The sequence below is a fragment of the Neovison vison genome, chromosome 1, assembly GCF_020171115.1.
Source record: "Neovison vison isolate M4711 chromosome 1, ASM_NN_V1, whole genome shotgun sequence".
In the NCBI taxonomy this organism is placed as follows: domain Eukaryota; kingdom Metazoa; phylum Chordata; class Mammalia; order Carnivora; family Mustelidae; genus Neogale; species Neogale vison.
The window spans coordinates 25,455,723-25,482,085 of NC_058091.1; the positions used below are offsets into that span (position 1 = coordinate 25,455,723).

A 26,363-nucleotide genomic window follows, 5' to 3' on the forward strand; every position below is an offset into this window, starting at 1 on the left:
GCATGAAAGACAGTCATTAAAGATAAAAGAGTCTATCTATCCAGCTCCTGGATAGATTTTAGAATGCCAGTTAAGTATATACAAATGGAATTCCTATGACTGTTGACCACTGGAAGTCTTGAAATAATATTTAGATCCTCCAAATGTTCTCTCACTGCATGAGAGGAAAAAAATATATATATACATATACATTCACATATATACATATATATACACACACATATATGTATACACCCATATATATCTCCCAACTTTCAAGCATGTGTCCTTAGAATTACTTAAAAGTAAAATCTTAAAAATCACAAAGATGATCATAATCACAATTAAATGTGTGTTAAATTCTTCAGTATAACACATTTTGGACTGGTTGATCTTTTATTCAACAAAATTAATATCTATGTGCAAAAAACTGAGGTAGGCAGTGTCTTAGAAATATGAAGGTGTGTTAAACTGTGATGCCTCTTGTACCCAGGTAGGTAACCTAATATCCAAATCAGTGAGAGTGTGGAGCAATAACACAGAGGGGAGGTCATGCCTAGCCTAAAAGGGAGTAGCTGCTGCCCAGATCCAGATCATGGTTGCCATGTGGCCATGTGGGTCCACAATCATCAGATTCCAGAAATCCAAATTGTTTTATGAAAACTGTTACCACACAGATCAGCAAACTGGCCCGGAGACAGGATGCAGGGGTGTTGGAGACCCTTACTGTTTACCTTGCTTACTACTTTCAACTTTCCTTGCTGTTAATTTTGAAATTGATAAAGTAATAATGGAAATCACTGCTCTCTGCTTACACTCCAAGCACGAGGAAAGAATTTAGTTCCTAAGGTGCGAGTGATAATCATGGAAGAAAACTCATGTTTAGCTTAGTTTATTTCAACAAACATGTATTGAATGGCCGGTATTGTGTTGGCGATAAGGATTCAAAAAAAGACTGAAAAAACCGTGAGGAGCGCCTGACCCAGACTGGGTGGATCAGGGAAAACTTTCTAATACCTGAACTTAGGTAATGAGTGGTGGAGACCAAATGGGGAAGAAGGCATGTGGGGGATAACGTTTTAGGGAAGACGCGTCTGGTGAAGGGTAGCATTTCAGGCAGCAGGACAGAGGGATCAAGGACACAGAAGCATGACATAGCCTCAGTGCACAGAACTGCAAAATGTTTGACACCATTAGAGTTTGAAGTGCAAAACAGGGAGTACTGGGAAAGGAGAAAAGGAACCAATTGATCATGCAAGGAAACTAGGAGTTTTCCCAGAAGGAATCGCTAAAAGGTTCTAAGTCTCAGAGTGACATGGTTAGAATGTGTAATATAGCATGGTAGTGCTCCCTTATCCATGGTTTCACTTTTCGCAGTCTCAGTTACCAGCAGTCAGTTGAGGTCTGGAAGCAGATGGTTCTGCTGCTGATATATTGTCAGAAGAAGGTCACCATATCCTAATGTTACATCACATTGCCCGTATCCTTCACCTCCCTTCATCACATCATGTGGGCATTTTATCATTTCACATTGTTACCAGATGTTGAGTGCACTACAATATTTCAAGAGAGACCACATTCACAAAGCTTTTATTATAGTATATTGTTATAATTGTTCTATTTTATTATTAGTTATTGCTGTTAATCTCTTACTACACCTAATTTATATATTATGTATGTGTAGGAAAAAACATAGTACATAAAGGGGTTTGGTACTATCTGTGGTTTCAGGCATCCACAGTGGGGAGTCTTGTAAGGTATTCCTTGTGGACAAGTGGGGATGACTATAATCCACTCTGGCTGAAATCAAAGTCAAATAGAGATGGAGCAAGGCTTGAGCCAGGGAGACCAGTTAGGAGGCTATCCTAATAGTTTAAGTAAAGAGTGTGGAAGGATTTTAACAGGATGAGAGCACACTTGAGTATGTCCATAGACTGAGGACAGAAACGAGAAGTGAGCGAAGTTGGAGAGACAGGTTAAACGGTTGGAGCACAGTCAGGGGAGCTAGAGCTGAAGCAGAAGAATTAAATTTGGCTTAACTAATTCATCCTCTGAAACTAGCAGGTTGGAGACAAAAGAGAGTAGATGGGATATTTAAAGGGTCAGGAAGTAATGGCATGTTAGAGTTCGCAGGGATAGTAGCGACACCGTAGAGTTTAGGAAGGCAAATTTAAGTAAATTTATTTTTTTTTAAGATTTTATTTATTTATTTGACAGAGAGAGAGCACAAGTAGGCAAAGAGGCAGGCAGAGAGAGAGAGAAGGAAGCAGGCTCCCCACTGAGCAGAGAGCCCAATGCAGGACTCGATCCCAGGACCCTGGGATCATGACCTGAGCCGAAGGCAGCGGCTTACCCCACTGAGCCACCCAGGCACCCCAAATTTAAGTAAATTTAGAGTAAAGAAAGTTGTAATCCCACACAAGTTGTGTGGCATGCAAAAATAAAAACCAGGCTTTACAAGTGCAGGCAATTATAGCGAGAAGGAAAGAAGGCATGTTATTATCAGAGACTAGTCTGGAGTCTCTCCTTTGAATTCAGAATTTTGGAGGACTTTAGAAGCAATTTCACAGAATTCAGATAGCTGCCTGAGAGTAACCCAGAATGAGTTGAGGCTTGGGGGAAATGGTAAGGTTAGTCAAAAGAGCTCTTTAAGAGTTATCTTCGTAGAACAAAAATTTGAAAGATACACTGCCACTGAGAGGTAAGACATAATGTTGACAAATAGAAATGACAGAGAATAAATATAGAATCTCTCTTTTCCCAAATTTTTGTTCAAGGAGCATAATCATGAGATGAGAAAGAGTATAGCTATTTAATAGGGACACTAATAACTGGACCATGTCCAGAGGAGAAGGTCTGTCATGTGGAGATTGGCACAATATTTATCTAGCATGTATAGAATTATGTTGTATGGCATGCATGATTAGATGTTAAATACCCAGTTAAGACTTATAGATAGATCAAATTAAACATCCTTAGGAGTCAGTGTTTTGTTTTTTTTTTTTTAAGATTTTATTTATTTATTTGACACACACAGAGAGTGAAAGATCACAAGTATGCAGAGAGGTAGGCAGATAGGGAGAAGCAGGCTCCCCACTGAGCAGAGAGCCCGATGCAGGGCTGGATCCCAGGACCCTGAGATCATGACCTGAGCCGAAGACTGAGGCTTTAACCCACTGAGCCACCCAGGCGCCCCTAGGAGTTAGTTTTTTAATTGCTTTTATTTTCATGAACATAAAGATATAGGTATGTCCTATTGGTTGGGTGAGATGGCTTCACTACTCATGTACAGTCTTCTTTTATTAAATACCGCTATTAATCCCTGCTGTGGGTCTGACAAAGTTGAGAAGACCAAAGAAAATACTTTGAAAACCATCTTTTTTTTTTTTTAATTTATCAGAGAGAGAGAAAGGTAGACTCAGACAGAATGGCAGACAGAGGCAGAGGGAGAAGCAGGCTCCCTGCTGAGCAAAGAGCCCGATGTGGGACTCAATCGCAGGACGCCCGGATCATGACCTGAGCTGAAGGCAGCTGCTTAATCAACTGAGCCACCCAGGGATCCCTGAAAACCATCTTTTAATATTATTCTGTGAAGCCAGGAAAGAGAGGCTGTAGTCAAGTTCTGCGAGGCACCGTCTCAGCAGTTCTGAAAGTCTCTACTCTTGCAGAGCTTACATTAGCCTCCAAGGCCAATGACTATGCCCAAAGCACGAGACTCCCTAAATGGGTATTAAGCTGAAAACTTGCCAGTGGTTTGACGCCCCCTATTCAAGCGCTCCGCTCTGTTTGCGCATGCTCAGGAGCGGCTCGGGCCTCCTCCCGGGGTTGGGCGGAAAGCGGAGGGTGGAGTGCGGGCCACGTGGGATCCAGTGACGTCATCTCCGGGCGCCGAGAGTGACTGGACTCGCTGTGGGCTTCCAAGGCCCCGGGGCGCTGCGGGTTGTATTGGCTGGATACCGGAGGGCGGAAGTGCAGTAGGGCTCTGCTCCGACCTCCGCGGCGCTGCCTTCTGCGGCTGCGCGGGCTCTCGGGACTCCAGGCTCGCGCGCCTCTGCGGGACAGTGTGTCGAGCCCCCTGCGCCGGCGCCCTACCAGAGCCCGGGATCCGAGCGTCCTCACCGGTGCGGGAAGCCGGAGAAGGAGCTGGCGTTTCTGGTAGGGTGTGTGTGATTGTGTGTGTATGTGTGTGTGTCCGTCTCCTCGTCTTCTTAGTGAGGGGAAATGCCCGGAGGAGAAGGGCTGGGGAGGTGCCAGGTAGGTGTGGCAAGAGGGAGGGGCGAGTGGCAGGCTAGAGGAGCGCTCCCCCGGGCGGCGGTGGCGGGTGAAGGTGGTTCCTCCAGGGGAGGTGGGTTTGGCCAGACGCCGCCCCCGAGGACCTTGGGCAGGCCGGAGGGTGTAGCCTGTGTGATCTTTCTGGGAATATCTCAGTTCCTGATGAAAGAAGTAGGAAGCGTGGCGTCTTATCGCAGGCTCTGGAGTTTAGTTCAAAGACGTGCGTTTTTCGTGGAACAGTTATTTAAGTTGTAATTATTTTACAGGCAGTTCGATTCTATCCAAATTTAGTGGGTGATTCCTCCAGTTTATTTTCTCAACGGCATTCATTCTCATTTTTCTAATATTTAGTGCTGACGAAGTCGTTTTCTGTTGGCAGAGAACTTTCACATCCTTTATACTTTGGATTATTTTCAAATCATACCTGAAACTGGAGGAACGTAGAGAAACTGGATTGGTTCTAGATTTTTCTCAAGGGTGGTGAGGCACAGCATGTCTTCAGCAGCAATCAGAACTCAAGGGACTGTCAACAAACATCGCTGAACTTCCAAGGCCTTCCAGAATCCACGTGATAAATTTCAGTCTTTTGAGCTGGGTACTTGGATTTGAACTGAATGGTTTGTGATTTCCATAGATGGATTTGTTGGTTGAATTTTGAATTTGAAAGTGAAGATACTGGGCTGAGGGTAGCAATTGAGGTGAATTTTAGAGCTTTATGCTAGATTTTGAGTATGTGTTCTGATCTTCAAAGGTATACTGGTTAAAACTGGGGGAAGTGAATGGAATGGTACTATATGACTAGGACTATTTTTAGAATAATGTACATTCTCAAGCGTAGGTTTGTTTTATTAATTTAATAAATACTGAGTGCCTGTTATGTACCTGGCACTGAACAAGAAGTAAATATAATAGTAAGCAGTGGACAAAACAATAAAAATTCTTACCATCATGAAGTTCACTTGGAGGGTGAGAGGGAAAGATATTAATGTAAAAATTAATTTTAAAATGTCAGGTGGTGAAAGTGCTAGAAAGAATAAATTTGTGAAGGGTAACAAGGAATGTTGGTGGCCTGCAAGGAAATTGCTGCGGTGGCTTTAGAAAAGATGATATTTGAGTGGAGACCTAAAAGTGATAAAGAAGGATTTCATGTGGATGTAGTAGAATGAACCATTAGACCTACCACAAAGTCCCTAAGGCAGGAACATACCAGCTAATTTGGCTGGAACTGAGTGAGCAAAAAAGGGGAGAAGTAGCTGATCAGGTTAGAATGGGGCCAGGTCATATACAGCCTTGTAGGACTTTGTTAGAACTTTAGTTTTTGCTTCAAATGGGATGGTAGGATTTGAGTAAAGGAGTAAACTCATCTGACTTAGATTTAGAAGGATCTTTCTGATTGCTGTGTTGTCTGTCTTTTAGGAAGGGCAGAAATAATGAGACCCCTTAGTAGGCCATTTATCCAGGTTTAAGGTAAAGGTGACATGGATCAGTGTGATAATAGTGAAGATGGTGAGAAATGGCCAGGTTCTGGACTTGTGTCTAAGCTAAAGCAAGAGGTATAAAGAAGGGTCAAGGATGACTCCAAGATATGTGGCCTTAGCAGCTAAAAAATAGTTATCACTTTGTGGTTTGGGGAAGACCACAGAATAACAGGGAGGTGAGGGAGGAAAGTCTGAAATCATTTTTTGTTTGTACATGTTGAATTTTTAAATGAAATGTCCCTATTGCATAGTATCTATAAAACTGGAGTTTATAAGAGAAGTCTGGGCTGAAGAGATAAATGTGGGAATTGTTAATGTATAAATGATATTTAAAAAGTCACGAGAGATCTCCAAAGTGTGGCTCAAGGACTGAGTCCTTGTGCACTTCAACAGTGGCAGAAGGTGGGAGAGATTTAGGAGCTATTCTCCCAGGATGGTGGTTGGGCTGTTCATTAAAACCCCTGTTGATAACCACTCGTCCTTAGTAACAGCATAGAAGGAAATAGAAAGCTAGTTCATTAGCTGTGAGAAAGTGAGAGAGGAGATGTGAAAATTAGAGGAGATAATGAAATGGTGATCTAGGACAGATCATGGTGATGATAATGAAATAGTGATCTAGGAGAATAAATGGACACTAAAAATGTAGGAATGCTGGTCAGTACTCAGGGCCTACTTTTGAGGTTAGTGTTCATGAATTTAAAAGGAGACCTGCCAGCATAGATTATTTTAGATGTTTTCAAATTTACTACCAGTAATTATTTGATATTTTAAGTAGTTTCTAGGTAGTTGGAGTTTGTGTCAGCAGAATAGCTTCAAGTAATAGGTTAGCCTTTCTTGATCTGTAGTGTGAGACTAGTAATTGTGCATTATATTTTTATTTTACTTCTTGTGCTGTTTGCTAAATATTGTTGGCTGGGAACCTGCTTTGTTCCAGGTCTCGAGTTAGTTGCAGAGAATGCCGCAGTCAGGAAATGGCCCTGTCCTCCACAAGCTTACTTCTAGTAGACTTCATCATGGGTTGTGATTTCTATGCTTCCAAAATATTGCCTTCTAATTGGATGCATGGTGATGAAATTGTAGTGTACGTATGAGAGGGGAAAATAATCTTGCAAAATAATGAAATTTACTGATTTTAAAGAATGATTATACTGATTTGGAGAAGAGTTTAGGTGGAAAATTTTCTTAAGTAGCTAGTGTAACTTTACAATTTATATATTTTATACATTTTTTAACTGTTTAACAAAAATTCCAGAGCCTGCTATGTGCTAATTATGCTAATATTGAGGATATAAAATAAATATGACTCTGCTTCTGCTGTCAGTGAACTCACAGTTCAATGTGAGGACAGGCAAGAGAGAGATAAGATAAACATAACTACAGTGCATGGTTATAACATGCTATTATAGAAGTAATTAGATTGGAGATTGCTTAGTGGAAAGCTTCCCAAGGAGCTGATGTTAAGCTGACTCTTAAGAGAAGATTAAGAATTGGCCAAAAAGAAGAGGACCAAGGGTGTTTAAGGAGACAGGTCATGGAGGTGTGAGGAAATCATGTATTAAGTACATATGTCATTTATTGAGTGGTCACCAGTGCTAACCATCTAACAGCCCTGTGAAATGAGAATTATCTTCTACAAATATAAGGTTCAAAGATGTCGGGATACTAGGACACACAGCTTATAGGTGGAAGTCTGGGTTTAAACCCATGTCAGTCTGATTTTAAAACCCCTTAACTGTCTATCTGTATTGCCTGCTGTTGGCATTTAAATCTTCCCTGTCCTTGTTCGTTATCCTTCAGCCAGTTTTTCATTAACTTCTATTCATTCTTCCTTGGAAAGACCTCATATCTGTCTTTCATCTACCCACTGCTACCAGTATAGGTCAAGCACTCATTATTTTATGCCTTAGTGTTGAAATTGCTTCCTGGCTACCCTTTCTCTGACTTGAGATCTCTTTTTGTGCACTGTTACTAGGTAGTTGGTTTAATCTCACTGTGATAAAACCTTACAGGCTTTGTAGGCTTGTTCGATGAAATTGAGAACGCACAGTCTTCTATTTGGTATGCTTCATGATCTAGTTTCACTTTACATTTATGGATTTGACAGTAGAGAAATAATAATTGCTATTATTTCTCAGCACTTAGTATGTGTCAGTACCGTGTTAGATATTCTCTAGATTCCCCCCCCCCAGAACAAAATGGTGAATTTCAAAGGTGAGGAAACCCTGTAGGAAAGTGACTTGCCTGGGATCGCAGGTGATAACATGTCACTGTGTCAGCTCTTTCATTATCTATTACCCCTCTCAACACAGTTTCCTAAAAAATTGTCATGTACATTGCTCCTGCACGCTTTCTGCCTTTGTTGATGCTATTTTGCCCTGCTTGGAGTATCTTTATTCCATATTTTACCTATTGAATATTCTACCCATTCTGCATATACTCATTCTTTTTTTTAATATTCTACACATTCTTTAAGTTCTGTATCTTTTAAATTCCTCCCTGAACACTATAGGGGATATTAATATTTTACTTCTTCCTTTCCACCCTATTCCCTTATGAAAGCTTTCATAAAATAGCATTTAATTATAACCATGGACATTTTGGAGTTGGAAGGTTGTTGGCAACTTGTATGACGTAAGTGAAAGAATACGAGATTGGAAATCAGAGATAAAAAACCTTTGCTGTAACTTTATAAGTGTAGTTAAAAGTGAAAGTGCAGTGAGAAAAGAAATGTTTCACTTGAGTTATGCATAAAAGAAAGGCTGTTGGGGTGCCTGGGTGGCTCAGTTGTTAAGCAGCTGCCTTTGGCCTAGGTGTTGGGCTCAAGCCCTGCATCAGGCTCCCTGCTCGGCTGGAAGCCTGCTTCTCCTTCTCCCACTCTCCCTGCTTGTGTTCCCTCTCTCTCTGTCTCTCTCTGTCAAATAAATAAAATCTTCAAAAAAAAAAAAAAAGGCTATTTTGAGCTGGGTCCTAGAGAATGTTTAAGTCAGAAGACAGGGTAGGGACGGCTGCTTTAGGGTAAGGAACCACCAGCATGAGCAAAGCCATAGAAAAGATATGAAAGTTTATGGTATGTTTACTAGGTTAGGAGATAATATCTTCTGGACAATGCCTGAGGTTTTTAAAAAAAGTTGTTATTGTCACTACCATCATCATCTTGGATGTCCTCAGCATCTGCCACACAGCTGGGCATAGGGAATGACCAAATATTGATTGACTCTATATTGAATGTTAATACAAGTGTTCAATTTTTTAAAAAAAAGATTTATTTATTAGAAAGAGCAAGCCCATGCGAGTATGAGTGGGAGGGTCACAGAGGGAGAGAGAATATGAAGCAGGCTCTGCCCTGAGCATGGAGCTGGACGTGGGACTCAATCTTAGGATCAGGACCTGAGCCAAAACCAAGAGTTGGATGCCCAACTGACTGCGCCACCCAGATGTCCCACCGTGTTTAATTTTGAGACATGCTCTTGTTGGTTCTGTAAATTATGATAGATACTTCATAGTACGTATTATGGGCATTGTCCTAAGTGCTTTATATGTATTGATTTAATTTTTGTTATGTATTTTATGGGGGTAAGTGCTGTTATTCACATTTTACAGATAAGAAAGCTGAGGCACAGAGAAGTTAATTGACTTACTTGAGGTCACAGAGTTGGTGATAAAGCTAGGTTTTGAATCCAGGCAGTCTGGCTCCATATTCTATATTTTCAACCCCCACATTGTAGTGCCTCTCAAGAGTTAAATTCTGTTTTTCTGCTTCTGATTTAAAAAATATGATTTAATATATCCTTTAGTTGTATCAGTGTATCAGCTGGTTTTTTGGGATGTTGTTTAGTTAAGTGTATTTGCATGCTTTCTTACATAATTCATTATACATGAATATTTATTAATATTGAAAGACTAACATTTTATGATGCTATAAATTTGGATCTGTGTAGTTTGACACAGTGACATTGTTTGGAGTTTTCATAAATCTGTTTAGAGATTTCTGTTGTTTTGTAAAATTTATATTGACTATCACATTGCACCTTCAGCTGCCTTGGCTCAGTCAGATCTTCCCTTGAGGTCCTGTAACGTATATATACATAAGAAACAGTGCTATATGGGAAATAAGGTACTGGGTTCTGTACCTAAAATCCTACCTTAGAACTTTGGTAAAGTCTTATGTTTGCCAGAGTTCTGCAGTGGGATTTTAGGTATAAAACCAGTAAAAGGTAAGTCCATACTTCCATCATTGTTGGGGAGAGACTCCCAGAAACAAAGAGAAAAGGGAGACATTGGTCACTTCTTTTTATTGTTTCTGACACATGAAAGGAAGAAGCAGAAGACAGTGCCATGGAAAGAAATAGCAGGGTGGTCAAGTGTTGTCATTGGGCAGAGTAGAGGGGAGAGAGGGAGCCATACCCAAATCTATAATATTTTTATTTATGATAACCCCTGCCTGTTAATAAACAAGATTCAAATGGTGTCTTGGAATCTGACAAATCAGATTATTATTCCTTCTTGAGAGGATAGTGGTTGGAGAAGGAAAGAACTTTATTTAAGTGGCCATACCCACTTTAATTTTTAATTTTCCTTTGAATTATATTGTCTACCTATTTTTTTCTGAGGCAGAAAAATTATCCAGTGTTACAATGTTGATAGAGACTTTTGGCTTTAAAATTGTATTTAAATGTTCTTAAAATCTCTTAGGAAGGGAACTCTTTGTCTCAAGTTCTTGTTCTTTGTGAGCTAGAGAGGAATCTTAGTTCTAGCTAATGGAATTGGGTGTATTATAGTTAAAGAAATCACTGCTTATCACTGTTGTATTAGATTCAACTTTAGATTTACTTATTTGCCATAACTTAGATTTCATTATTCCTTGTCATCAGTAGATTTATTCATAAAGAACAGGATATTAACGTAATCCAGAAATAGCGAGGTCTTTTCTTTCAGTGTTAATTTTGTGTTATATGTAAACTTGGAAATTCTCTGCAAAGAAACTCAGTATGTTGTTTGAATTTGAAGTGTATCAGGGTGGAATTATATGAAGTGTGAACGCTTGTATCACTTGCTTAAAATGGTGACTTTTATAGATGTACTTTAACAAAAATTAAAACTGCATTATGCCAGAAAGAGCACTAGACTCGGTTCAGTAACTCAGTGACCAGATTTGTTATCCTGGTTTGACTCTTACTTTAGTGGTCTTGTAATGTTTATCCTGGTTTAACTGTTAACTAAGTGCTCTTGTAATGTTGGACAGATTTTTTTCACCTCTTTCAGTTTATTTACCTGTAGATAATGTTGCATCCAGTTGACTTCCAAGGTGTACTTAATTATAGTGACAAAAAAATTCAGAACTCTTGAGTTTTTGTATCTTTGACTAATTAATGAATGGCAGTCTTTTTTTTTGAATGGCAATCTTGATGTGCTTGGCATTGGTCAGTGGATGAGAAAAGAGAGAAAAGCTCCTTGAATAATTCAGTGTTAGTAATTGGTATTTGGCTAAACTGATATGGTTATTTAAAATATTGCCATAGGATATGCTAGCCAATGAAAGATGGGAGATGTGTGTGTGTGTGTGTGTGTATCTATATCTTAAATATCTATATATATTTTATGTAAGATATATATCTTATATATCTGTGTATCTATATCTTTGTATATATATATATGTAGAAGGATATGGAATCTCAGTATCCAGGTACTGACAGTGTTTATTTCTGCATTTACTCATATGTATATTACACTGTTACCTAGTTGTGAAGTATTAGTGCTGGAAGACACTTGGGTATTACAGAGGCCAAAAGCCATATTCTTCCATCATAGCCAAAATATTTCAGTTTGCATATTTAGTGCTATATATGTGGGATAGAGAATACTTTAGTTAGTGTAGAAACATTTACTACTACTCCTGGTGGTAGAGGATTGGGAGCTGGGTTTGCAGAGTGGGTAGGATTTGAAGGTGGGAAATGAGCATATTAGGGAGAATGGTAAGACAGAGAGCAAGGTATTAAATGGATAGTTCTGCTAGAAGGTTTACAAAAAGAAGTATAGTAAATAAGATTGGAAATATTGGTGGAACCAAACCGTGAACAGGATGAAATTAGAAAGAAAATAGGTCTATACAAAGTTTTTTTCCAGGATATTTATGTGTGTGCGCGCACGTGCATATTTTTTTTTCCCCAGCAAAAGCAAACTATCTAGATGGAGAAGGAGAGCTTGAATATATTAGGTGGGACAGGGATAATTGTGGGGATAATAGTTTGGAATTGGGCTATAAGGGACCATAAGGATATAGGCAAACTTCACTTTAGATGAGCAATAGACTCTCCTAGGGCTTGAGAGAATGTTACAAGTATAGTTTCACTTTGGCTGTAGTTCATTAGGTGCATAAGTTAGCACACGTTATTTTGAATTACTTCTGTGATCCTTTTAAATAAATAATAGCTCTGCATTTATAATTTATTGTGCTGATTTTGCGTTCATTCTAAAGAATGTTGATCACACAGTTTTTTGAAATGAATGATTGTTAATGGCATCCATTTTTTCCTATAATCTTTCTTTGTTCTAGAACATGTTCATTTATCCTTGCAAGGATCTAACTAATGCTCTTTGTTTTATTTTCAGTTTGGCTTTGGGTGAAAAAAGAATTTAGCCTATATGCACTGCTTTAACCACTGGAAGAATGACAGATGACAAAGATGTGCTTCGAGATGTCTGGTTTGGACGAATTCCAACTTGCTTCACCCTGTATCAGGATGAGATAACTGAACGGGAGGCAGAACCATATTATGTAAGTATGTTGATGATGGAAAATGGGATATCTGCCTTTGTCCATTTTTGTAAATGAAGCTCCAAGAACCTGGAGGCTGTAACCCAACATTTTATATACAATTAATACTTGCTGATTATGGAAAAAAATTAGAAAACACATATCAGGAAAAGGAGGGAAATAAAAATTACCTCTTATCCTACCACCCAGAGGGGAAAAACTGCTGTTGATGTGTTGATTATGGGACCTCCTTGACTTTCTTTTCTCATGAATATATACAATTATAAGTTATATTGTTATAGGAACAATTTTGAAAGTAATAGGCTCAGATTTGGTTCTTCTGTATTTAAGTGGTTTCAAGCAACTATTTACTAAATTCTTTTTTATAGCTCAATGAACATGTGAATGTGTGTGTTTTCATATGTTGATAAGCTAAAGTGTGTTATATAAAATACATAATAACAAATTACTGTATGTAGACTTATAGGTTTGAACTAGTGTCATCTGTTCTAGAAAACAATATCAAATATCTTCTGATTATAACCTGCTTGTTTTCCTTTTCTAAGTGCACATATAATCCAAACTTGAGCATCTGTCAATCAGAAATGATAGTATTTTGTTTTTTTACTGAATAGGCTCTAATAGACAAAGGCATTCTCAGTTGTCATTATTTTAGTTTTGTCTCAGGTACACATAATATTATTTACCTAGGAATATCTGGAAAAGTGAAGATTTATTTGTGGTGTTGGACTTTCTTGTTTTGCTTTAATAAAGCTTGCCCTTTGCTTTCTCCCTTATCTGTTTGAGAGGTAGCACTGCTCCTCGGCCTGCTCCAGCCATGGGAAGTCAGACTGATGGAGGAAGCTACCTAAGGAGCCCCATACACTCACTTTTTGGGTATAGGAACGCTTTCGTTTTTCTCTGTGTATCCTCAGCATCTGGCATAGGTCATGCAAGTTGTAGGCTCTCAGTGCACGAGAGTCTCATATATTCACATTGGGATTTTGTTTTAAATTGTCTCTTTGGGCTTTCTTACAGAAAATAATTTCAGAGAAATTGGGCAGTCTTTTGTTACTAGTATTAAGATTATCATAACTGAATATATATTTTTGAGTCATTTTAACTTTGGAAATCTCGACAGTTTTCTGCCTTTAGAAAAATTTCCGTAGTTAAAAACCAAATGTCACAGTTTATTTTTAGAAGAATTTCACTTGCTAGGTATATTTTTTTTCCTTCTCTTTCTGTAATATATGTTAGGATATCACTTCTGTTTTGTTTCCAAACTAGTTTCTGTTATTTTAATTAAAACTTTAACCTCTGGTGCCTTTCTAATTATAACTAAACAAAAGAATATATGTGTCTAGTTGGTCAAAGTGGCAAATATGAGAAATATGTAATTTAAGTCTGTTTACTTTTAAGTCAAAATACAATGTTTGACAGCTTCTTGTAGTTTAAAAAGAATCCAAGTAAAGAATATAATATTTTTCCTTCTTTATGTATGAAATCTGTAAAATATAAAAAGTTTGTTGTGAGGGTGGAGCGTTAAGTTGTTTTCTAGCTGTCTCTAATTGAATTGAAAATGGCAACAAGTATTGGGGATATCTATAGGAGGAAGAAAGCTCTTTTTTGTTTAACTGATAATTTTTTTGAAATACAGTTTCCCCTAATTTTTCACCCAAAGGAACTTCATATAGTAATTATGACTATGTTTTTGAAAAATACAGGTGACAGGCATATAAAAAATACTAAATAAAAAGCTACAGTTTAAAACCATGTGGCATCACCTGTATTTTGCTCTTCATATACATACATACATAATTAAATATAAGTTACTACATGCAGGAAGAAAATACAGGAAAACCTCAGCAGTGGTTAGTCTTAGAATTATAAATGAGAATGATAGTGACAGTCTGGTTTTGGTTTACATGTGTCTTAGTTGTAAATTATGCTTAAATGTATTTTTAATTGTGTTACTTTATAATAATGATAGTATTGTAAAGATTCCAGATGAAATGAGGTAAAAATATCATAGCCTAGGAGGCAGTAAACCTCTTTCCCGGTCATTCTCGAAGCTCAGGTGAGGTGATTAATAGGATTATCACCGTGGCCTGAAAAGTCCACTCATGTTCAGGTGGTTGTGTAGAAAGGATAGGTGAATGAAAATGTAGGTTTTTTTTTTTTTTTCTTTTTCTAAAAGATTTTATTTTTAAACAATCTCTACACCCAGTGTGGAACTTGACCTCATGATGTTGAGATCAAGACCCTGGCTCTGATTGAGCCAGCCAGGTGCTTCTGTAGTTTATTTTTTATAGTCCTTATTCCTTAATTCTTAGAAACTAGGTTTAAACATACTTACTCATACCAAATTTATAAATTAAATTATTATTCAAAGAGTCTGTTTCCTATGAAAAAGAATATTAATTTAAATATATTCCTATTTCTGTATTTTGATTTGTTGCCTCTACATAATCTCCTTTCAGCCTATATCCCATATCTATGTCAGAGCATTGTGTCTTATTTTGCGGGGAATATTAGGAAGAAAAAGTGTTAGAAACTAGGCAGTCTTTCGGTTTCTGTTGTTTTTCTTATATTTATTTAAACTGTTGACTTTCATTTAGATTATCCAATGTAAAAGCATACACACCAATATGCATTCATATTTTTTACTTGTTACAAGGAAATCACTCATAAATCTGAGTGGACCCTAAACATTACACAGTGGTCCTTTTATGTTTCCTTAGTCAGCTGTCTCTGTTCTTCTCCAAAACTATTTCTCTGAGCCCTGACCTTATTTTTCACTCTTAACAGGTAACCTCACTTCCTGCTTCCTTAACCTTCTGGCACGCATCTGAACTCACACATATTGACGACTACTCTCATAGTGGAAGAGGTGTCCTTCCTCCAAGGCAAGCCCTAGCCTTCTCTCTCTGCTCTGGATCCCATCTTCCCACCATTCTCAGGAAGATGGTGTTTTCTCATATTCTCCTACCTCCACCCCTGCCTTCTTTCTTTTCCTTTCATCTTCTACCTACCAGCTCCTTTTTTGCAGCATTTATATAATCTTAACATCCTTCGTACCCTAAAACAATCCTCTGTTGACCCCATCTCTCTTTCAGTCTCTTGCTTTCCCTTCATGGCCAGACTTATTAAAAAGGTGGTCTGTACTTATTGTCTCCTTCCCACCTCCCACTTTACTGGAATCACAGTTTCATTCTACTCCAACAGAACTGTCTTTGCTGAAGTCACTAATGACATCTTTTTTGCCAAACTTTGAGTCTGTTTTTGACTTTGCATTTGCTTGATCTCTCAGTGGCGTTTTAATATTGTTGGCTGTTTTCTCCATTTTGGGGCACTGTTCTCTCTTGCTCTGCAGTGTTTCTTAATTCTGGTTTTGCTTCTACATTTCTGGGGGTTTTTTGGTCTCCTTTGCCAGATCTCTTTCCTTTTGCTTGTTTCTCAATGTTGACATTCCTTGGGGCCTTGCCTTTTTTCACCCCTCTTCACTTTATCCCCTCTGGAGTTATCATCCATTTTTATCTCTTTGTTGAGCTAAAATTCCTTGTATTTATTTTGACAACACCCAAGATTTTTCTCCTGAACTCCAGACCTATGTGTGTGTCTGCTGGATATCAAACGGAGTGTTTTGAAACTGGACACATCATCATTACCTCCAGACAGACTGGTCATCTGCTATAATCCCTTCCTCTTTTTGCAAGTAGACCTAGTTAATTAATAACTCTTAACAGTAATTAAGAAAGGACTCATCCTTGTTGCTTTCTTCTCCTGTATCCCAGGCATTCAGTTAATAACTTAGTCCATCTGATTTCACATGTCAAATATCTTTGAAACTTACCTGGTTTCTTCCATACTCATTGCTACAGCCTAGTTTAGACCACCATAGTATTAAGTAATCTCCCTAGTTTCATTCTTGCCCTCTTTCCATTTTCAGTTTGCAGTTAGAGTCATCTTTTCAAAACACATATCTGATCCTGTCATATGCCTGCTTAAAACCTTTAGTAGCCTTTCATCATCTTTAGGATCCTTCGTGTAGTTTACAACTTTCTCCATGACTTGCTTCTTTAGTACTATTCTGCCTCAACCCTCTATATTACTGTCATTTTCAACTTATGGTTCCTCATTGTGCCAGTCTTTGTCTCTCTATACTCATTCCATGCCTTCTTGCAGTTTCCTCTGTCTATAATGAGCAGCAGGATCTCCCACCGGGCTCAGAACCAGACATCCACAACACCCATGTTTGAGTCCTCTTTACCTCCTGGCTGTTGCCTTAACGTAGACATCCTGTCCAGGCTTTTCCCAAGCCCCTACATGAAGTTAAATTCCATTGCTACTTGCTCTTATAACATTTTTTACTTCTCCTTGCACTCACCACATTTGTAATTTTGTTTTTACTGACTACCTTTCTAGCCTGTTAGCTCTGTGAGAGCAGGAACTCTTGTCTCATTCAGTGCTCTGTCTTCATTGCCTGGTGTGATGCCTCACACATGGAACAGAATTCTAGTATATTTTAATTCTATATTCGTTCTAGGTTTAGAAGTCCCTAATTTTAGAATTTAAAATTACTGGAAAAATTAGGATTTGGTATAAAAAGCAATATTACAGCTACCTGTTTCAGAACCAAAGTGATGTATACAGCTATATGAAACATGTATTCCTTACAAGCTGTATAGAAAAAAAAAAGATCTTGTGTGTTAGTACTCACTGAATTCTTGATAGTGCTAAATCAAGAGTGAGAGAACAATAGATTGCAAGTAGCTGGCAGTTGCCCTAAAGGGGGATAATCCTTTTCATATTGAGAGAACTTAACCTCAGAGACATTAATGGAAGTGAAATAGGCCAGACACAAAAAGACAGATAGTTCATTATTCCACTTATATGAGGTATCTAGAATAGTCCAAAGGGCCTGGGGAGAAGAGTTGAGGGAGTTTTACTAGATTAATTGATACAGAATTTGAGTTTGGGTTGATGAAAAATTCTGAAGATGGATAGTGGTGATGGTTGTACAACACTGTGAATGTATTTGATGTCAATGACTGTACCCTTAAAAATGGCAGATTTTATGCTAGATATATTTTACCATAATTAGTTTTATCATAATTAAAAGAAAGTAAACCAATGAGATACACATAAGAAAATCAGTGAGTGGTACTATCTGAATGTAGACAGTAGGATGATGTCATTTTACTTTTTTTTTTTTTCATTTTTACTTATTAAGTAGGTAAGTTCTATCTAATACAGTCATTCTTAAATCTTAGTATTATTTCTTAATGCTACTACAGGTATTTATGTTAGTTACAATTTACTCCAACAGGCTAATTTAGAATAGAAGATTCCAAGTACATTTCAGTATAGATTGTCTTAAGAATGAAAATTCTTTATTAGTTTCATTTTTGGCTTTATGTCACTTAATCTTTGGGATCTGTGATTCATTCAGCAAATACTTATTTAGTGCCTACTATAAAGCAGACACTCTTAAACATTTGAAATGTAGTAGTGAACGAAACCAACAAAAATCCCTGTCTTAATGGAGCTTACATTTTAGGGTTCCTCATTCCTTATTGTGAAGAAGTTTTCATTTCATGAAGATCATTTGTGGACTTTATAGCAACTTTAAACCCTACGCATGTAGTACAGCACGCAAGAATCAGGAGCTGCTATCCATGCCCATCAGTTCTGATGTGTCTTTCTTATTTTTTTGTAATCTTTGTAGGTTAATATTCTGTATAGGATACATTACTATTAATGCCCAAGAGACATTTGAAGTTAAAAGTTCTGGACTTACTAGTATAGAACTTACAGTTGACAGATTACAGTTGATTCTGAACATAGGCTTGAACTATGTGGGTCCACTTACATGCTGATTTTTTTACAATTCAGTACTTTAAATGTATTTTCTTTTCCTTATGATTTCTTAACATTTTCTTACCTTTATTGTAAGACTGCAGTGTAAAATACATACAAAATACCTGTTAATTGACTTTGTTATTGGTAAGGCTTCTAGTCAACAGTAGACCATTAGTAGTTAGGTTTTTGGAGAGTCAGCAGTTACACATGAAGATTTTGAACTGTGTGGTGGTTTGTTGCCCCTAATTACCACATTGTTCAGGGGTCAACTGTGTACTTATTTATTTTTAAAAAATGGCTGATTGATCATGCTGTTTTACTTTCTTAGGAAACATCCATGTTACATCTATATTTGATTTTGTCATTTCCAATTTTAATGAATCGTTTCTTTGCCATTTATTTAATAGAATATGATTTTGACAAGTTTTTTAAACTGCCATGTAAACTAGAGGTGATACCATTGTCTGTGAAACAACTAGTGCTTTTTCTTGTACACTGTATTAGTTTCCTTTCTCTCTTCTTTCCTAATCCACATTCTAGTTGTTTCTTCATAAAGGAGGAACTTACGTTTTGTTGAATCATCTTTGCTATCCAAAAGCTTGTTTCTAGTATTAGTAAGTGCCTTCTCTTCCATACTGGAGCATGCCAGCTACCTCCCACCCCCTGTACCCTGTTGTCCCCAGGACCACTGTCATGTTCTTTTGCCTAGTTGGAGCCTGTTAATCTTGATCTTCAGTGTTTAAATATTAGTTCCTTTACCCAGAATATTTCTCTTTGTATGTATTCCCCAGCCCCATAATTCTATTTGACTTACTGACCAAAAGACATAATAACTGAATAAACAGCATGAAAAATGATGCAGAATTAGTCTCTCAATGCAGCTGAAAGAAAGTAATAAAACAGTTTTACCAGCAAAAGACAGAAGCTTAGCAAAGCAAGAAATGACTAGAGTATCTCCTGGGAAAACATAAATTTTTGCCACTTTCCTCCTTTTGTCCACTCATGTGTTCTTTATAAAATTCTAACCAGTTTTCTTAAATGTTCTCTTATGTTTACTTTCTGTATCTCTTTGGTGGGGGAAAAATAATGGTGGCCTTCATAACGATGCCAGCTGAGGCTAGTCCAACATTCCTTCTCAGACTTTTCTCTCCAAAGTCCAAGTAGGCCCAGGCTCCATAAAGACAGGATTGAGGGAGGAGCTGGACAGTGGCAGATGACCAGTCTACCAGCATTATACCTTAAACTTGTGCCTTATTGCCCTTTAAATGCGTGGCTCAACAGTCAGTCATCTTAAACTTACTTCTTTCCTTCAGTTTCTTGGCTAGTAATAACCAAAATCTGTTCAGACCTGTCTCATTTTTCCATTCCTTCATGCCCATCCCTTCATGTAATATTTCCTTAACAGATTTCCAGTTTATAATCTTATCTTCTTTATATCTACCATGGCTAGAATATTCCTCAAATACTGTTTCTCATTGTGCCATTCTTTTATTCATTGTATCGTAGTGGGCCCCTATTCATCAAATGAAAATTTCTGTTTGATCTTTAAAGTCTTTTCTGTTGCTGCATTGAAGTATTTTTGTAAGTACTTTTTATGAATTTTTTTTTACCTTTATTTTAGCCTCATATAGAAGAGGTGTTCTTCATCGTGATTAAGCTAATACATGGTAGATTATCAAAATAGGATGGACCGATTGAGAAGTCCCGATTGATAAGTGAGGAAGTACCTTAGGACTGAGTTCATTATTTTCTCATAATAGTTTAATTAATTCAGGTCAATCATATCAATTTTTAAGTTAAATTTGATAGATGTAATAGGTATCCTAAAGAGCATGACATCTGATTACATTTGTATTTTTATGTGGAGAAAAGTATTACAGAAAGATTGTACGTAGATTTATGTTGTTTATTCTGGGTATTTATGCTATAAGCTCTACTTAAAGTAATGACCTCAAAAGAAATTTAAAACGTCTTAACCTTTAGCCTTTGATTTGCTTTAAAAAGCAGTTGACTTTGTGTGGAATATTCCAAATAATGCAAAGAACATGGCTGTTTTTCCTTAAAATTCAAAGACCTATTTAGTATATATTTTTTTGAAAAAATAGTAAATAAATACGGTTTTACAAATTTTCATTTCAGTTGCTTTTGCCAAGAGTAAGTTATTTGACGTTGGTAACTGACAAAGTGAAAAAGCACTTTCAGAAGGTTATGAGACAAGAAGACATTAGTGAGATATGGTTTGAATATGAAGGCACACCACTGAAATGGTGAGTGAATTTTTCTGCATTATTAAGCATTGAGTATATGCTAGCTTTATGAAGGTATAGTGCCCTGAAGCAATTTTTAAAAAGTTATATAAAGAAATAAATCAGTAGTCTAGCTCATATAATACAGTGAATTTTAAACTATTGTTCAAATATTTTATTGAAAATATTTCTTCCTTCTTTTGGATGCATGGGAGACCGGACAGATTTGTATATATTTTCAACAACAGATTTTTCAGTGACATAATAATAGTGTATTTGATTATGGTTTTTTTTCCCAGACATATTTAAGACTCCCTAATGAATAAGTCAGTCTGTGACACTATGCGGTTTTGCTTCTATCTCCAGAATTTTTATGACAGATCTTTATATACCCATGATTACCTAAAGTGGCATCTTTCAAACTGATTGCCACATTCAGTGCCATATGCACATTTTATCTAGCCTTGGCTTAGTATTTAAAATACATTGATTTCTTTTTTATGTGAAAAATAATTTGATATTCTATCATTCGTAAGAAACATATTGAAAGTAAATCCTAAATCTGGGTTTATCCATGTATGGATGATGTATTTTTGTACTTCCTCTGTTATTGGGAGTTTTATAAATTGCGCTTCCAAAAATATTTAATGAAACTGGAGAAATTACAGAGAAGAATATTAAAAAATGGTTCAAGGTATGCTGGGATGTAGATATTGAAATGCTGCTATATGAATGTAGTTGAATGAAAAAGTCGAGACTTAAATATGAACACTGTAAGTAGGTTTAAAGTGGGCTTGCATTCTAAATCTGGAGTATTAATACGAAGAGTTTTAAAAGAGGCTCACAAAAAAGGAAGCTGGGAGATGTTTAACAAGTGCAGCTGACTTGAATATAAGCATTACTTGGAAGTGAGGGGTGAACTCTTGGAACTCACCTCACGTGGAATTCCCACAAGTGAGTAGATTTTTCATAATGGTTTAGAAACATGCAAAGTGATATTTTTTATTGATTTTGGAAGCAAGGAGATTTTGTGTTGAGTTATAGGTCACATATCTAACCTTTTGATGCATTTCTGGGAAAGGATGGCGAAGTTCTTTATAGCATTCATTTTTAAATAACACTTGACAAGTTTCATGATTATTTATCAGATTCATTATGACGCTTGAATAGTTCTAGTCCTCAGGCAGCATAGATAAGTCAATGTTTTCTGTTTCTTTTTATTTCTCAGAAGAATTGGAGGTTTTGGAATGGGAAGGTGGCTTAAAAGAAGTATAAGAGGAGCGAGGATCAGGAGAGTAGAGGGAAAGGAAAGAGGGGGAAAGATTGTGGGTGAGTAGCAGTAGGATCTATCTATTCTCGACAGTTCGATCTGTATTATATAGTTGAATATTGAAATTGTATTGCTCTATGTGTATTATTTATATACACTTTATTGTTAAGAATTCATGTGACTGACACTAGGCTTTTCAGTTTTATTAGTGTAAAGTAGGGCTTCTTAACAAGGGCTCTATTGACATTTTGACCTAGGTAATTCTTTGCTGTGGGAAGGCTACCCTGTACATTGTAGGACTTTTAGTAGCAGCCTTGGTCTCTGCCTACTAGAGTTAGTAGCATTCCCTCTAGTCATGGTTATAAGAAGTGCCCAGTTGTCCTGAGGTGACGGGGTACAAAACCACCCCCAATTGAGAAACTGGAAAAGATGGGAAACCTCAGACTCTCTTAAGTAAATGATTGCTCAGTCGCCATCCTTCAGCAGCTGTTTTAATCCATCCTGTATGGTGGGGTTTTTTTTGTATTTGATAAGATTTGTATTCTGTAAGTTTGTATTCTATATCAGAAATAACGTTTGGACCCATTTCTGTTACCGCAGGGTAATAATTTGGCTTAAATATGTCATGTTCTTTGTTAGTATTTATGTCTTCTGAGAATCTTTTATTAAGGAGTAAAAAAATGAAAATTATTTTTCCTTTTAGAGAGTTTATGTGAAAGTAATTGTATTCACATATCTCTGCTGTAGGTTTTGGGGTGTTAACTTTTTATGCATGATGTCACTTTCGTAGTTACGTCTTGCTGTGAGCTATTGTATTTCATGGCTTTTGATAAAACTTTCCTTTAGTACAGTAGTCCCTCTTTATCTGTGGTTTTGCTTTTTGTAGTTTCATTTACCCTCAGTTGCCACGGTCTGGAAGCAGATGATCCTTCTCTGACGTATTGTCAGAAGGTTGGCAGTAGTAGCCTAACACTGGGTCATCGTGCTTATGTTATTCCCCTCACTGCATCTCATCACGTAGGCATTTTACCACCTCACATTATCACAAGAAGGGTGAGTACAGTACAGTAAGATATGTTGAGAGAGAGCATCCACACTCATAACTTTTATTATAACTTTTTGTTCTAATTGTTCTATTCTAAGTTACTGTCGTTAATCTTACTGTGCCTAATTTATAAATGAAACTTTATCATGAGTCTGTATGTATAGGAGAAAACGTAGCATATGTAGAGTTTGGTACTGTCTGTGGTTTCAGGTATCCTTGGGGCGGTCTTGGAACATATTCCGCTTGCATAAGGGGCAACTAATTACCATATTGTTAGCTACTCCATATATTTGAGGAAGGAATAGCTTCTAGAGGCATGAATATAATCCAGGATCTCTGGGCTAAGTCTTCATCTTTCCTCTTTTTGCTCCCAACTAGAGCAGTTTCCTCCTAGTTAAAGGAGTCATCTTCCTGTGTTCAAGGAGTCATAGGCTATCAATATCTACCTGGCATTTAAGCAGTGGGCTTCAGATGATAGGATAATCATTATAGAGAAGCAGCTACCACTGAAGTTTTATAGGGCTTGAGACTTTTGAGACCATGCAAGTGTCTTAAGAGTAGAGGAGCATTTATTTGAGTAGGGTAATAACATCTTTCTTATACTTGATTCTTTGGAGTTTTAAATACATTCCAGTGAGAAAGGAAATCAAACACCAGTTTAGATAATTCATAAAAGAAAGTAGAAAGAGCATAAACTGGTAATTACTTCTTACTCTTGAACTCCTGATATTTGTTATTTATTATTTATTATTACAGTTGTTTAAATATCTGCATGAGATACTTGGGCATGGACTTTGTACCTTAAGCAGTACTACATAAGAGGTGCTAAGTAAATGTTTGTTCAGTGGGTGAATGAAAATGAGGCTGAAATAAACAAAATAACTTGTTCAAATGAGTGAGTAGGACTAGATTTTGAAAGTCCCAGTTTAGTCTTCCCACCATACTTGCTGATATTATATTTGTTAGTTGTCGTTTTCTTTGGTTCTCTATGGTCTCTAAATTGCTTACATTATTTATCCATATTAGAATAGAAAATTTAAGAACAGTGGCAAACACATAATGAGTACTTAGTATATTATTGATTTGTAGAGAATCTGAGGGGGCTTTATTTGATTACCATTTTATCCCCTATAGTACTTTGTTTCCTTAAGTTTTAAAAATTACATTGTAAATGGAAAGTGCTGATCTAACTCAAATGCAAAGATTTCTTTCTTCTTTTTTTTTTTTTTATTATTGGTAGGAGTGATTTGAGTTGATTAGTCAGCAGAGGGTGCTCTAACATTGCATTTTAAAAGGTGAAGGTTCCTTTTTACTGTAAATCAAGTGGTCAAAGTTTGTATTTTTTACTTTTATATTAGAATTATTTTAAGAGAACAGTTTCTGGTTCTTCTAAAAAACACTTTGTAAGTATGCCTTAATATTGGTTAGCTCTTAGGCCTTCGGTATAAATTTTAGAAAAAGCTTTTCTTTTTGTCAATTATAAAAGCAAGTATTTCTAATAGAATATTATTATTTTGTGTAAACTGACTTATTTTCAGGAATGGTTGGAAAGTAAGAAATTGAAACTACTTTTTGAATTAAAAAAAACAAACCAAAACCAGCAAGCATTGATGATCTTAAACATAGACATAGCAGAATGACCCAGAATTTAATACTGTATCTGTCTGGTTTCAAAAGTAAATTTTAACAAAATTACCTCTTAATTATAAATACTGTGCAGGTTCTTCTCTCTTATTGATTGTCTTTTTCTTGAGATTGAATTTCTAAAATTTTATAAATTCTGTAAATTTGAATTTTGAAATGTGATTTACTTAGCATTTGAGATAGGTAGTATCCCTTGGCTGTTTTTATACTTTTTCATGCATAAGAATAGGTTTAGAAAGCTGTGAAACACAGTGCTGACTTACAGATGTTCATGATTGTTCCATAGGTAAAGCAAGGCAAAATTGATTGTAAACATTAGATTACCTTGGTGTACATTTGAGTTGTACCCTTTTCCTTTTTTTATTTTTTTAACAATGGGGCTTGGACTTGCGACCCTGAGATCAAAACCTGAGCTGAGATCAAGAGTTGGATGCTTAAGGTCATCTGGGTGGCTCATTTGGTAAAACGGCTTCCTTCCCTGAGTCCTGGGATCAAGCCCCTCATGGGACTCTCTGCTCAGTGGAGAGCCTGCTTCTTCTCCCTCTCCCTCTGCCTGCCTTTCTGCCTACTTGTGATCTCTGTCTCCCTCTGTCAAATAAATAAATAAAATCTTAAAAAAAAAAAAAAAGTTGGATGCTTAACCAGCTGAGCCACCCAGGTGCCCCAGTTTGTACCCTTTTTTATTCAATGAAATATAATCCTGTTTCCAGTAAATCACTAGGAGACTTACAAATAGGATGCCTTTATTGCAATGAAATGGAGTAGGACGATCATTCTGTTCTCTCTCGTATTTGGGGAAGCTTTCTTTCAATGCTGTTGTTAGAATACCGCTTTGCTATCTGACTGCAGAGTTTAGACTACTGAGAGCACCCTTGGCTGATTGAGGAACAGCTGTTATTAACGATACATGTGACCAGTACGTGTGTATGTATTTTAGCAGTAATAAAAGGGTAGAGAAGAAACACCTTATGCAAAGAAAAATGAAAATATTACTCATTTTGAGAATTGATTTTAGAAAAGACTAGAGCAATTAAGGAAGAGAAAGAAAATGAATAAAGTGTGAAAATAGACCGGACACTAACTGTTCTGGTATGGTGAATTTTTATAGGGCAGTAGAGTGAACCCTTACTAGTTGGGCCCTCTTCTGGAATATATTCCAGGTTCATATCCTTACCACTTCCTTTTCTATTAAATTTAGGTTAGATTGGCAGGAGTAGCGGCATAGAGATAAATGGTTACATTATGATTTACTTACAGTTATGGCTTATGTGGTTTCTATGTTGTGGGTTAGGAGCCTCCTGACAAAACTATGTAGAGTATCTGTTTAGAGGAATTGTACAAATTAGTACTTTTGAAACCCTTGATGTAAATTAGATTATAGTGTAAGAGAAATTCAGTACCTTTAATTCTTGCCAGTTCTGTTTTCTGTTACAGATTTACTTGCATATTAATAGACTCATCAGAAATAAGCAGTCTTGGAACCAGTTAATTCAGATAGTATATTTTTTTGGAGTTAGTATCCTTGCATCAAAATCATTCTGACATAAACATCTGCATTGAGCCACATATAACCTGAACATGTAGACTTTGATAATAGAAGGAAGTAAATAGCTCTTTCTACTGCAGTTTTATTTTTAAAGATTATTACAAGATAATTACTTGTTATTTAGAATGCTTTTATGTTGTTCCTTTACATACATTTATAGTTAAATGTAAGTATTAGAAACCATAATATTTAAATTTCATCCTAATCTTAAGTATATTGGGAAAAAGAGGCATCATTTACCATCTGAGACCAGTGAAGTTTGAAAAT

The 26,363-nt window shown here is 36.8% G+C and overlaps 1 protein-coding gene across 5 annotated transcripts in view; it reads left to right on the top strand.

Moving 5' to 3' along the window:
* Nucleotides 1-3,884: 3,884 nt before the first annotated feature.
* ATG5 (autophagy related 5) overlaps nucleotides 3,885-26,363 on the top strand; it is a 123,945-nt gene continuing 101,466 nt past the window's right edge. The window contains exons 1-3 of one of the 5 annotated variants that reach the window (XM_044244781.1): nucleotides 3,885-4,134; nucleotides 12,339-12,504; nucleotides 20,485-20,612. In XM_044244781.1, coding sequence (XP_044100716.1) covers nucleotides 12,397-12,504; nucleotides 20,485-20,612 — 236 coding nt within the window. In that variant the 5' untranslated portion in view covers nucleotides 3,885-4,134; nucleotides 12,339-12,396. The other 4 variants (XM_044244745.1, XM_044244763.1, XM_044244754.1 and 1 more) reach the window with 4 other exon arrangements.